Consider the following 13,698-nt stretch of genomic DNA (forward strand, 5'->3'; position numbering starts at 1 on the left):
GCATCATCATCAGTGACATTATTATTAGTCTTTAGAGACTCTGGCTTCCCTTCGCCAACAAGTCCAGCCAAGTAAAAGCCGTAGTACCACCAAATGGCAACAGAGGACAAAACAAAACAAGAATGAAAATGATGAATGCGTGTGTGCAGGCTTCAGAAATTTCACAAATGAAAATGGCTTGTGTGCAGCTGATGTACATCTGCGTGATTCTTTAAAAATGTTTTGTTGTTTTCCACAGAAACCCGTCCTACTACATCTCCAAAGCCACCGGCTGGGACCAAGAGCGATGGAGGGAGAGGGCTGTAATTCTGGGGTAGCGATGGACTCAGGAAACCCCTTACTGAGAGCAGTCTTCCTCCGTCGCCTGCGACTCACACGGCTGCTCCTGGAGGGGGGCGCTTACATCAACGAGAGCGACAGCCAAGGCCAGACACCGCTGATGGTGGCCTGCAGGACCCAGCATGTTGACGCCCAGAGCGCCAGCCGGGTCAAACTGGTCCAGTTCCTTCTGGAGAAAGGAGCGGACCCCGACATCCAGGATAAGGAGGGTCGCTCTGCGCTGATGCACGCCTGCCAGGAGCACGCCGGCCCCGAGGTGGTGTCTCTGCTCCTGGGCAGTGGAGCGGACATTAGCCTGGAGGATCAGTCCGGGACGTCAGCGCTGGTCTACGCCGTCATGGCTGGAGACTGGACGGTCCTGAAGCTGTTGCTTGACACATGCAAGGCCAAGGGGAAGGAGGTGATCATCATAAACACTGACAAACTCCCATGTGGGAAACTGCAAGCCAAGCAGTACCTCAGCATGTCTCCCCTCGGGCCTCTCGATCAGACGGACAAAATCACATCGGCAGCTCCTGCATCTCCCTCGGATATCCAGCTCATCACCTCCCCCCAGTGCACCTCCTCCTCCTTATGTCCCCCAAAGTCCATCTTCTCCTTTAAAGAAGGCCAGTCCTGTGGCGTAAGCTCCCATCCATGTTCCCCGTCACGGTTGCGAGGGCTCAGCCAAGCAGCGGCGAACAGACTGCAGCAGCCCCTCCTGAGACTGAACTCTGAGCCCTGGCTGAAGATCCCTTCCTCTCTGCCGTCTTCACAAAATGGACAAGACTTCAACCAAACTGAGGACCTTTCTTTCAGAGTTCCCAAACTGGACGGCTTCAAATGGTACGAAGGACGATTGCCGATGGATAAAGGGGTCGAGGGAGCCGGCAAGAATGATTGTGCCAAACACGCAGGACAGAAGATATCTCTACCAGGTCTCCTTTCGTCCCACTCTGCCTCCCATCCTAACCTCCATTCTGAAAACCTCGGAACAGACTCCATCGCCTCCTCCTCCTCTTCCTCCTTCCTGTCTGGTGGCAAAAACCATGTTACTCCTCTTCACAGCATGGCCTCGTCAAGCCTTCACAGCATCATCCAGAGGCGCAAGCTGGGCGCCGACATCTACAGCTCTGACCCCCAGCTCGCTTTGGACATGCAAACCCTCCCGGGGGAGCAGAGAGCAAGAGGCCCAATAGACGGCAAGAAGCTGGCCCCCTTACGTTGCTCCAGCACCCTGGGCTCCAGGGAGTCGGGCCCGAACAGGAGAGTGCTGTCTGGGTACGAGCGCAGAGGGTCCGGTGCCTTCTTGTTGGACCACAACTCCCAAGCCAGGCCGAGGTCTCTGCCACCTCTGACCCTCAGCTCCACCAACGCTCCCGTCCTTAATGTTTACAACTCCAGTGCCGGAGGTGGTTTCTCTGAGAAAGAGACCGGCCTAAAACATTTCCTCCCCTCGGCTCCTCCTGGACACCCCAAGGAGCTGACGAGGAGGATGCTGCTGAGGAGACACTCGATGCAGACCGAACAGTTCAAAACCACAGCCTGAGATCCGGGCGCCGGAAACTGTTCATCAATGTGTTTTAATGTGAAATGTGTTGCCACGTGACGTCGTCTGTGTAGTGAAACTCAAACGAGGGAAACCAAAGAGGATTTACTGTACAAGAAAAACAAACAAAAAAAATCCCAACGGATGTAACAACATGCAGTACGTACTGTAGTTCCCGTCCTCCGCCTCAGTGTGCTGTGTGGTGTCCCTGTGCACGTAGCTTCAGTTTGTTTAACAGCAGAACAAGATGAAAACATCTAAACACAAATTTCCACCTTAAAAAAAAAAAAAAAAAAGATTCTGTGCAACATCTGGAAATCCAATATCAACTGCCGTCTTAGCTTCGTTTGGTTCTTTGCAAATGTCTGAGAAAAAAGACAGCGTTCACCAGCTGGTTGCTAACTGTGTCTGTCCTCTGTTTAGTAGCATACATCAGGTTTTATTGAGGCAAACAGGGTGAAATTTGCAGGTTCAAAACCAAAACAATGAGCTGAAAGAGGGTAAATAATAACATAAAAACTCATCTGGGGTCTGGTGATAATTCTAGTGTATTTGCTTCACTTACACATGATCATTTGATCCATTGCTTATGTAAAAAAAAAAAAAAAAGTTGATTATTGTAGCTTTAGACCTGTATTAATTCATTTTCGCTGAAAACACAACACTGACGCTGATCACTTTATGTTTTTACAGCAAACGTGTGAGGAAACAACTCATCCCGCAGACTCTGGAGCAACATTAACAACATCTGGAGTCTTGTTTTACTCCTTTAGGCTCAGTTTCACCAGCTTTTCTTCATCATGTATTGTCACTAACTTTGTCTGTCTGCTGTTTAGTGTAGGACAGGTGGGTTTAGCTTTTTATTTTTATTCTGGAAAACAAAATAGAGCTAAAGGGAAGGTGACACAACCTTATATCAGAGCACACTAACGTTGAGACAAGATCAGAATCACGTCCTCAGAATAAAGTCCAAACTGTCTGTCCCTAAAACACTGTGACACGTTCACTGTTCATTCATCACTAAATTAAAACGTTATTGCCTCACGGTTGTTCGCCTCCAACCAGTCAAGCTGCAGTTTACGTCCATGTCTGTCCAGACTCATAATAATATATGTAGTGAAGACTGAAGGAATTTAATAAAAAGGTGTTAAGTGTATTTTCTGATTTGTGATATAGGGATACAATATATGTAAATAAAACTGATTTAACTTGACTTTGTTGTTCTGCTGTATTTCTCTCAATGAACTTACTCACTCATACAACAAACTCCATAGATACGTCTTCAAACGTGTGGACTATAAATGTGATTAAGGGTTGTTGCCATGACAGTGGACAAAGCTTCAAAACGTGGACGTTGCTGCAGAGAAGCGACTAATGCTAAAACACGGCTGCTTACACACACACACACACACCGCACAGAAGATCTGTGATGTGAAATATGGTTCGATAAGTTTTTCCTCAGAATATTATGGTGTCACATTGAAGCTGACCCCTTGACCTTTTGGATATAAATCGTCACCACCTCATCATTTTTATCCTATTTGACATATGTGTTAAATTCTGTTGGAATCAACAAATTAATTCTTGAAAAATGCGTGTTGAGAGGTAAATGAAAAACAGACGTCTAAAAATGTCAGTGTGAATCAAAACACTGATCGTTTGTTGAGTTTTGATTCAGACTTTCAACAAACACAAATCTCTTTGCCACAAGCACAATTTGTTTTCACATGCACAAACTTGAATTTCTCGTGCAGATTTATTTTACAGGTTTACAAAAGGTTGATTTACAACTACAAATATTGGAATTATTTGTGAACATTACTTTACAAGCTCAAAATCATTTTGAGCCTAGGTACATAAAGCACACCTGGTGGGTCCTGAATGCAGCTGAGGTGGCGCCTCTGTGTCTCCATATGTCCTGAATGCAAAGAGACGTCCTCCAACAGTGGAGCCTCCTCTGGATCAGCCAACAACAGTTTTGTTTTTAAAAACATCTCCTGCTAACTAACACACATCTCTCAGCATAAAGCAGGCGATGTTAAACCTTCATTTACATGGTAGTTTACTATTTCTAGAGCTTTGGTCAATGAAGTGATAAACAGTTGTTACTGAGCAGTTCCTCATTACTCCATCGTTATAAGTTCCTTAACAACAAATCAGACACAGCAAGTTTCCAAACAAGTATTTTAATTGTTTTCAAGCCAAATATTAATAATCACATCCACAATGTTTTCTGATACATTTGATATGACGACAACTTAAATGTAATAAACAGAATATCATTTTAACTCATCTTAAATGTTACACTATGATCTGTGTGGAAATGCAATTACACAAACTGTTAACAGAAATGAACAATCGTTTCAACTCATTTTGTAGTTCATGAAGAGTTTTTCCACATACAGAAACTTGAATTTGTCAAGCAGATTTATTTTACTGGTTAACAAATGTTGTCTTATAACTACAAACATTGGAATTATTTGTTAAGGTCACTTTACAAGCTCAGTCATTTTGACCCTAATTTGAGCCTATATACATGTATGGGGTGGAGTAATGTGCATGACTTACCATTTCTTGCTGGGCAACGTGTGGTTCTGGCCCGAGGTGGATTCTGCCGTCCCTATGAAAACAAAAGGAAAAATAAGGACATAAGCAGCTGCTCTTTTGACTATGAAATGTTTTTGAAGCAGTCTAAAGACTTCAGAACATAAAAGACGCACCAATCATCCATTTTAACCTCATTTAGCATTTACTGTAATAATAACAAGACATTATGAATAAATCTGAACAAATGATGAATGTGAAGAATTTGTAGAAGATATATATATATATATATACACACACACACACATAAATACACATACACACACACAATTAGTGGTGAAGCAGCAACAAAAGTGTTTTAGAATGACAAAACTCCTGCTGGACAAGATGTGCAAAAGGTATTGATTAGGGGATGTGCAAAAGAGAGGCGGTATTGCATCTGTACTGGCTCAGGTCCTGATGAAGACAGAGGGATGCTGAAATCTCCGGAGAAATGTAAAGACCTAGTGCACTTTCAATCATGGCTGATCTCCTAACAGTAATGTAAAGTGGTTACAACATGGTGAACCGATCGATGTGTATTCACTCGGTCTACTGGCTCCATACAATCTCACGTTACAGTCAGTTACAAGATGAGCCTAAAGTTACTGACGTCACTAGCTGGACAACAGCCGAGACCAACAGACACAATCCTACTAACCGCTAAAACATCTGTCCACAACAATAATATCACCACCTGAAATGTTTGTCGGTACGGTTTGTCAGTCATTGCACTGATTATACTTTTAGCTAGAGAGCTAACAGTGATGCTACTCACCAGGCTAACAGGAAAGTTGCGAGCTCAGCATCAAACCGCATCTCTTTCCTCTCAGCAGCTTCTCCAGCGGCGGGAAGCCACATCGAGATTTACTCGTGTCGCTTCTTTTCTTTGCCGTTGAACGTGGTTTCTTGTCGGGATGCAGATGAATATCGTCTTTTAGGAGGTTCAGTCATTCCTGCGTCTCTGTGATGCTAACTTCAAGCTGTGCCGGAAGTTGTTCTTCTTCGTGGGACTAACCCTGGATTTCCACCGGGGCCGTCAGCGCTGCGGAACATCAGCGTCGCGGTTGTGCTCCGTCCTCACGTCAATCCCCACCGGACGTGTTACGGCAGCGCAGCGCTGCCTTGAGAGCCAGCCGTATTCACGCGAGAATACGGAACGTACGCGAGATCGTTGCTCTTGATACAGTGCAGAGCGGTTGATATTAACGGAGTGGCGACAGCTTTTGATGTCGCCACTCTGATCAATTGACCGTTGTCCTGGTAACACTGGTAACGTTCATGAAGTAATGTTGATATGAAGTTAGATGACGTGTGTGTTGTGTTTTATTTTGAAAGGGGGCGGAAGTTTTACTTTGATACTGTGCCTGACTTCCTGTCTGGTGCGATCTACTCTGTTGAGCTTGACGCAATTTAGCAACGGGAACGTTGCTGCGGCGCGGTGAGCCGCTGCTGCGGCGCGGTGAGCCGCTGCTGAGACGCGTCGCGGCGCTTCCGGTGGAAATATTTACATTGATTAGAGTGGCAGCCTTTGGCTGCGGTGACCGCGGCGCTGACGTTGCCGGTGGAAATCAGGCGTGAGGTCAGACTTGACGCGCCACTGACAATGAAGGATCAAAAAAACATGCTGATGTTAATTGGTAAATACTTTCACCTGTGGAGGTGGTGACAGTGCTAAAGATGATCCATCACTTAATCACAGTTTAATATTTATAAATTCTGATCTTAAAAGTGTTGCTACCATCACATGTTGATGAAGTTGGAGGTTAGAAACTGAACCTGTGAATACTGAAGACAGAGAATAATAAACTAACTCATCAACAGTTAGTCTGTCATTTCATCAGAGGAAGATGAACTGGGAGGTTTTCTAGCATCATCATCATCATCATCATCATCATCACAGCACATCAGAGAACTAAGTCCATGCAGTCTCCCTTCTCCACAACCAGATGAATGGAAACTATATATGACAAATATTTATCTACACATTTTTTATATGTCACGTTATCTTAACTTGAACTATCGTATTTATTCATAACGTCTTAATGGACAATGTATTAACTAATATTAACGCTGCGCATTACACTGACGCAGATCACGTAAACTGGGTCACATGTGGAGAAACACAAACCAAACGTCATTAGATTAACGTCGATTAAATTCACCTTTTTTTATTAGAATGCAAGTTTAAGGCACTTCCGGATTGGCTTCATGTTCTACACCTGGAGTTGACAGTCTATGCCTCCATGACACGACTGCTTCTTCTTCTTCTCTGCTTTTGTTGGTTCATTAACTGCCACCTTTGGATCAGAGGGATAGTGTAACCTACTGGCAGGAATGTGTAGTGTCACATGACCGCTGCACAGGTGTCACCGTGTGTTCATAGTTTTAAAAGTTGAATTTGTAGTTGATTCATGTTCACTGTAACAAAAACAGTCATTTTTATCTTTCAACATCTCAACCTGTGAAGAAGCTGGAAAACATCTGTTAGAAAACAATATTACTGTCGGTTAAAAACAAACAGATAAACTACAGGATGTTTCTGTTGCCAAGATCAGTGCTTTCAGACTGAGTAACAACAGTAAAAATGTTTAATAAATGAATTTATTCTAATAAAAACTTCACAAATCATTGTCAGAGTACATCACGAAGCATTTAACAACACACTGTCAATTTACTTCCATAAACTGATAGAAACATTAAAAACAAGCGTTTCCCACGTATTTACATCTTTACACTGCTGATTAAAAAAAAATGAGAAGAATTAAAAATGAGGATTAAAAGACAGTAAGAGCTATTAAAAACCAACAGTTCGTATTTACTCCACAGTCTACTAGACCATTATATTTACATCATATCAGGTCCAATAAAGACGTACAACAGCATCTGCGTCAGGTGATGTTAATACAAGCAACGGCGTCGAGCGAGACAGCAAATCGTGTCCAGCTGTTCCAGGTGTCAGGCGGCTTCTGTGTTCGACGTCGACCAGCGCAGCTCCGTGTGGTCAGAACCCCCCCCCATCCCACCCCCCCACCCCAAACTGCCAAACCCAGTTTAGTCCCCTCTGTCCCGTCTGGGACAGGCGTGAGATCCTCGCACGTTTGTTCAGGCCATGCGGTCGTAGTCGCTCACCATCTTCTTGATGTGGTTCAGTTTGGACTTCAGGTATTTACTCCTGCGCTTCTTCATCTGGTAATCTGCAGACTGCGAGGACGGTGGAGAGATAAGAAGACGTTATTATTAAGATCTGCCTTGTGGAAGTTTTTAAGATCCATTTTAGGACCAAACTCACCTTTTTAAGGTTCTTTATCCTGTTGTACTCATCCAAGGCGTCCTGTCGAAGAGAGACACGAGTCAACATCAGTGACAGATACACAAGCTTCGTTTCATCTGAATTATCTGAAGAAATACTTCCCGTGAATCTCTCACCAGGTACTGTGGGCTTCCCTCCTCCAGCTCGTCCAGCTCGCGGTCGACCTCTGACAGATTCTTGTTGATGGCGTCCAGTTCCGCCTGCAGGTCTTTGTACTCCAGGTGGTCGCGGTCGAATTCGCGCTTGTAGTCGTTGCGCTCCTGCTCGTTTGCAATCGGAGGAAATTCACTGAGGTGGGAAACAGAGGAGAGAGGGGACGTTTACTAAACTGCCAGATTGTGTTTCACTTATTTTAATGTAGGACTTTGTTTTCACACAGTTTGTTGCATTGAATATTTCCACCACGTCTGTCTCTTCATTGTCTTTGTACCTGTCAAAGTCGTTGTCGTCCAGCTCGTCTCCTGACGAGTAGTAGTCGGTGTCGTAGTCCTGTCCGTCGGCGCGTCGCGGTCGAGCCGGGCGTCTCTTCTTGGGCCGTCCTGCCGAGCTGGCCGCCTCCGAGTTATTGCTGTAGGGAACGCCGTTCTGCAAAGGCATGTTGTTTTCCACCGGAGGCCTGTGGGACAAGGGACAATTCATTAACTATATTCAATTAAATTCCTTTATTTAATCATCCAGTGAAACACGGCGTCTGTTTAAATGTCTCTGCTCTTTAGTAACTTTGTTCTGATGGAGGAGGAAGTAAAACACAAGCTGATTTATGGTCTGGCCATTAATCCTGGATGAGTCCACAGGTGAGCCACTTCCTGTTTCTCTCAGGTTTTATTGTCTCTCTCTCGTTTCCTTCTCAGCACAAACATATTTCACATGTTTCACATAGTTTCAGTTTTGCAGCCGAGGTGATTCATGAAGCTGCAGGAACGTAAACAGCTGTGTCGTTTCGATCGGAGCCGAAACTGATTTTCTGAAACTGTCGTAGGTCGTTTTTTTTTTCCTGATTTTATTTTATTTAAATTTTGTGCTGAATTGTTTTATTTGGATTTTCCGATGTAAATGTATTTATTTAGTTTTTAACTGTTTAATTTCCCCCTTTTCATTTATTTCTTAACAATTATTTATCTATTTTCCCCCAAAACCAAAGAAAGAAAAAATAAAAATCAGGTGTTAATTTAGAAATAAAATAAAAGTTTGAATGTATTGATTGGTGGTGAATGAAGAATATAGAGCTTTTTATTTCAGCCTGTGTTCTGACTGTTGTCAGACTCTCGGGCAGGAGACTCACTGTGGGGAGTAGCTGTAGGGGGGTTTGTCATAGTTGGTGCTTTCATCATCCAGGTAAGTCCTGGAGCCCCTCAGCTTCTCAGGGTAGTCCGCCATCGGCAGCTCCTCAGGGGGGACGGACACATTGTTCACCTTCACCAGAAAACAACGGCACACATTAGCAACATGCATACATACATATCTTTATTATAGTATGACAGCTCTTAAAGCTTCTCCAGTGTAAAGGTCTGTGTCCATGTGTAGTGTGATTATAGATCAGCTCTAGCTTCTATATTAATACTGTGAAAGTATCAAAGCCTCAGTCCACAGAGAAATGCACACAGCCTGTATTCAGAAACTGAGCCTTAAAACCAGCCGTCAGGACTTCTGGAACTTTGTGATGTCACAACAAAGCAGTCACCAAGCCCCGCCCACCTGGAAAATTACACTGAGATGGTTTTTGGTTCTTGAAAGCACAAATATATCTTCTAAATGTTGGTTCCAGCTGATGTGAGGATTTGATACTTTTCTTTTTCATACCACAGTTTATTTAATATCTTTTGGTTTTTCACTGTTGCTCAAACAAAATAAGTCATATGACACCTGCACCTCGGACTATGGGAAATTATAACATTTTTCATTTTTTCTGAGCAGAAACGATTGGTTATTAATGAACATAATCATTAGTTGAAGCTCTAAAATGTAAAGATTTTTCTACCACATGAGAAATATGATCTTTATATAAAACGTTGCTGCGCTCAAATCAAGCCACTGCAAATAATGTAGAGTAAAAACAACAGTGTTGTTTCAGTAATGACAGTTTGACGGGTGTCTTCGTTGGGTCTCTGCCATCTCTGGTATGACGAGCCTGCGTGGACTTGTTCCCTGAATGTCAGCGAGCTGCACCCTGTGCACGGCCCCACAACAACACTGTGTAAGCATGTATGTGCTGCAGGCTGCCTCAGCACTTTCAGGCGGGTTCCCACAAGCTGCAGCGGAGTAAAACCTCTGGGTCCCGGTGTCATGTTGCTGTCGTGGTGTTGCATGTCAGCGAACTGCTTCAGACGACCTGTCCGACCCGTTCTTCCTCTCCAGCTGCAAGGACACGGCCGAGCTGAATGTCATCGCGACCTCAGACCTCATGACTCACCCACTCATCTCTGCTTACCTCAGGTGTGAGAGATGCTGCGAAACACCTCTGGATTCAGCTTCATACGCCGTGACTCATCATGAATTTATAGTTTTGACTACCTGAACACAGTGACGGCTCTGAGCCCGGCCGTTCATCCCACTTTACGACATGTCAGCGCCGGATTGAAACTGTCACCTGTGCACACGCCACACCTTGAAACCAAGCGCACTAGAGAGAAGGAGCCGGTTGCACCACACTTCCCCTCCCCCGCCGACAAACAAGGGACTTCTACTAAACTGGTTGTGCGACTTCGGCCGACACAGTTTTAGGATCACCTCATGAGAGTGAACACAGAGCCGCTTCATCAATGAGTCTATTGACATTAAATCAATTGGCAACTATTCTCACTCAATTACAGCTTCAGGCTGCAACTAATGTTGTTGTTTTCATTATCGATGAATCTGTAGATTATTATTTTTGATTAATCAATGAATCATTTTCTCTATAAAATGCCACAAAATAGTGAAAAGTGCCTGTTATCATTTCAGATCTCTTATTCTGTCTGATCAACAGCCTGAAACCCACAAATATTCAGTTTTCTGTGACAAAAAACGCATCAAATTCTTCATTCTTTCTTTAAAATTGATTATTCAGTTATAAAACAGCTGCTGTCGGTCGACTAATCAGTTAATTGACTAATCGTTGCAGCTATATAAACCGTTTAAACCAATTATTAAGTGCCAAATATTTCCTCTTACAATATATTTACTATTATTCAGCTGTAGGAAATTGTCAGGCACATTGTCAACATTTTATAACATTTTATAAGTTAATTGATTAATTAAAAAAATAATCTGTAGATGAATCACTGTAAAAATAATTTAGTTTAATTTAATTTAATGAAAAACTGCCCCGACGGTCCGACGCGAAGTCTTTAAAAGTCGCGTTTTGTTTGTTCAACGGTTGAAAAATATTCAGTTTAAAATAATATGAAACAGAGAAAAGCAGAAAATTTTCACACTTATATAAAAAATATCCGTCACTCACCCACGCCTCCACGTCCTGAGGCGGCGCCTCCTCGATCACCTTCACTCTCCTCCACAAAATGTTGCTCTTTCCGTAGTTTCTGATTTTCTGTCGAGTCTTCAGAGCGAAGACGAGCATGATGATGAGGGCGATGGCGACCAGGAAGCCGAACACCACGGCGATGGCCTGAAATCAGACACGACACACTCTGGGTCACAGACAGAACGAATCCTCAAAGGAAGTGTGTGTGTGTGTGTGTGTGTGTGTTCACCTCTTGAGGCTCCACCACACAGTAGTGGTACAGGTACTGGTTGACGAACACTCCTGAGGGCTGTGGTTGTTGGTACTGGGCGCACAGGCCGGCGATCTGGTTGGCGTAGACCGACCCGGACGACTGCGCCATGGGGTTCACCGCCATCAGGTACACTATGGAGGCTATTAGCATTAGCAGCGCTAGGAAGGCGCAGATGATCACCACTGCTAGGTAGAACCTCCTGCTCTCTGATAGGCCCTGGTGGGACACGATGATGATGAAGATGACCAGGCAGGCGATGAAGATGATGGCTGCCATGGCGATGATGAACCCTTTGCCTGATCGGGGGTCGTTGTAGTTCCCTCCGATTCCACCGTAGCCGTAGTTGCTTCCAGCTCCGTACGCGCCGCCTCCAAAGGTGCCGTACCCGCCGCCGCCATACACGCCCCCGCCATACCCGCCCCCGCCATACCCTCCCCCAATACCCCCAAAGCCAGACATGGCTCCCTGAGAGTCCCACGCCAAGGTGGAGGCAACGCAAGCAAATATGGCGACGCACAGCACGATGACTATGATGGCCATGATTTTGAGGATGCCTGGCGGAGACGTCCAGCGGTAGAAATGCTGGAACTCGTCATCTGGGTAATAAGAGTAGGCGGGCTGGGGGGGGCCGTTACTGTCGATGAAGAACAAACACAAACAGTAAACACCTGATGTTCATGGCTAAAGCAGAAAATCGGCCTGAGAGCAAAATGGAGGCAAAGAAAGACGATTAGGATTTTAATCTTGTAAGAAAACAAACACCTAATGTAAAATATATATAAAAAAAACAAAAAAAAAACATGTCTGAATCTATATTTGAAACCAAAAATATTTTAAAAACTTTTAATTTCAAACCAAAACTCAAAATTGACTTGAACAGCTGGATTTAAAAATAAAATAAATCAACAAATTGTGTCTAAATTGAATCTATCAGATCTCGGTCAGTCACGTAATTTAAGGTAGAAAAGTTTTGAAAGTTAAGGTGGAAAGTTTTTTCATCATAAAACTTATATTTCCAGGGCAGGAATTTTCCACCACATGTATTAATGTTATTTCACTTTCAGCTTTAGATATTTAATGATTCACATGATTGTGGCCTTTCTGAGCTTCCGTACGCAGGATGCTCATACACAGTCATAAAGGAAGGTTTACTGTTTGTCACTGAAAGAGACTCACTATCCGTCCGACTCGTAGGGAGGCGGACTCCCGTTGGGCCTGGAGGACATGACTGCTGGATCCTCTGGGTGCTGTCCCGCGAAGAGTTTCTGCAGGAAGATTTCTATAATAAAGGACAGAGTTATGTAATAACACATATCTGAAACAGGGCTGTAACTGATGATCGATCTTCATTATCAACTAATCTGATGGTTCTTTTTTCTTGATTAATCAATTGGTTTGTACAATATCAGAAAACAATTACAAATTCCTGATCAAATGGATGTTTTGTCCAACAGCCCTTCAAAATATAAAGATATTTAGTTTAATATGACATGAGAACAAAAATATCTCACATTTGAGAAGCTCAAACTTGGGATTTTTTGGGCATTTTTGCTTCAAATTAGATTATAACTGATTATCTTTCTGTCAATTACCAAATCAATGAATCGACTGAACATTTAAGCTTTTATTTTGGAATTCTGCAACTATAACAACGTATTGTGTGAATTTAAGCGGCCATTTCCAACGACAGGCGCAGCAACTGTGTCTGAAACATCAATTAACTTCATATTTTTATCAATAAAATTATAAAAACACAAATGTTTCGGAGGCAGGGAACATGTGCAGCCACTTGTAGCTGTTTCATTTATAATAATCCTTAATTTCCAACTGTTTTTCCTCAACATCTGAACAGCGCAGCAGCAGAGATGCTGCTGAGATCATTGACTTAAAGCCGCGCGCAGTAACAACACACCTGTCTGTTGTAGCTACAGGTAACAAGTTATTAGAGATTTAAAAAGACTTTTTTGTTCTTAATCCCACAACCTGACGTCGACACTCACCTGTCGCTCTGCGTGACTCCTCTCCTCTGCGTCTCACCTGAAACGTCTCGACTGAAACTGCCGCAGCTGATAAAAACAATCCAGGCCACACCTAGACGAGCTCGGCTCTCGGGTCAACGTAGCCCCGCCCCTTACGCACAGGTGTCACATTACCCAATAAAACAAGACAGGAAGTCGCTGCTTCAATCCTCATGGAAATGAGCTCGAAATGCTTCAGTGAAT

General features: G+C 43.7%; 2 protein-coding genes across 2 annotated transcripts; one reads left to right on the forward strand and one right to left on the reverse strand.

Moving 5' to 3' along the window:
- Positions 1-248: 248 nt before the first annotated feature.
- Positions 249-1,869, forward strand: ankrd34ba (ankyrin repeat domain 34Ba). The gene has a single exon (XM_023421220.2). It carries the CDS (start codon positions 287-289, stop codon positions 1,865-1,867), a length of 1,581 nt encoding a protein of 526 aa, XP_023276988.1. The 5' UTR covers positions 249-286; the 3' UTR covers positions 1,868-1,869.
- A 5,169-nt stretch (positions 1,870-7,038) lies between these two features.
- oclna (occludin a) lies at positions 7,039-13,579 on the reverse strand. Its single transcript, XM_023421177.2, has 9 exons — positions 13,477-13,579; positions 12,653-12,755; positions 11,453-12,110; positions 11,203-11,367; positions 9,046-9,176; positions 8,194-8,379; positions 7,880-8,051; positions 7,743-7,784; positions 7,039-7,654 (listed from the first exon to the last, which is right to left on the reverse strand). The coding sequence occupies exons 2-9, from the start codon at positions 12,700-12,702 to the stop codon at positions 7,556-7,558; spliced, it is 1,503 nt and encodes a 500-aa protein (XP_023276945.1). The 5' UTR covers positions 12,703-12,755; positions 13,477-13,579; the 3' UTR covers positions 7,039-7,555.
- Positions 13,580-13,698: the final 119 nt, after the last annotated feature.

Source organism: Seriola lalandi, unplaced genomic scaffold, assembly GCF_002814215.2.
Source record: "Seriola lalandi dorsalis isolate HSWRI2012SDOR001 ecotype SW California unplaced genomic scaffold, Sedor1 jcf7180002054666, whole genome shotgun sequence".
NCBI classification, from domain to species: domain Eukaryota; kingdom Metazoa; phylum Chordata; class Actinopteri; order Carangiformes; family Carangidae; genus Seriola; species Seriola lalandi.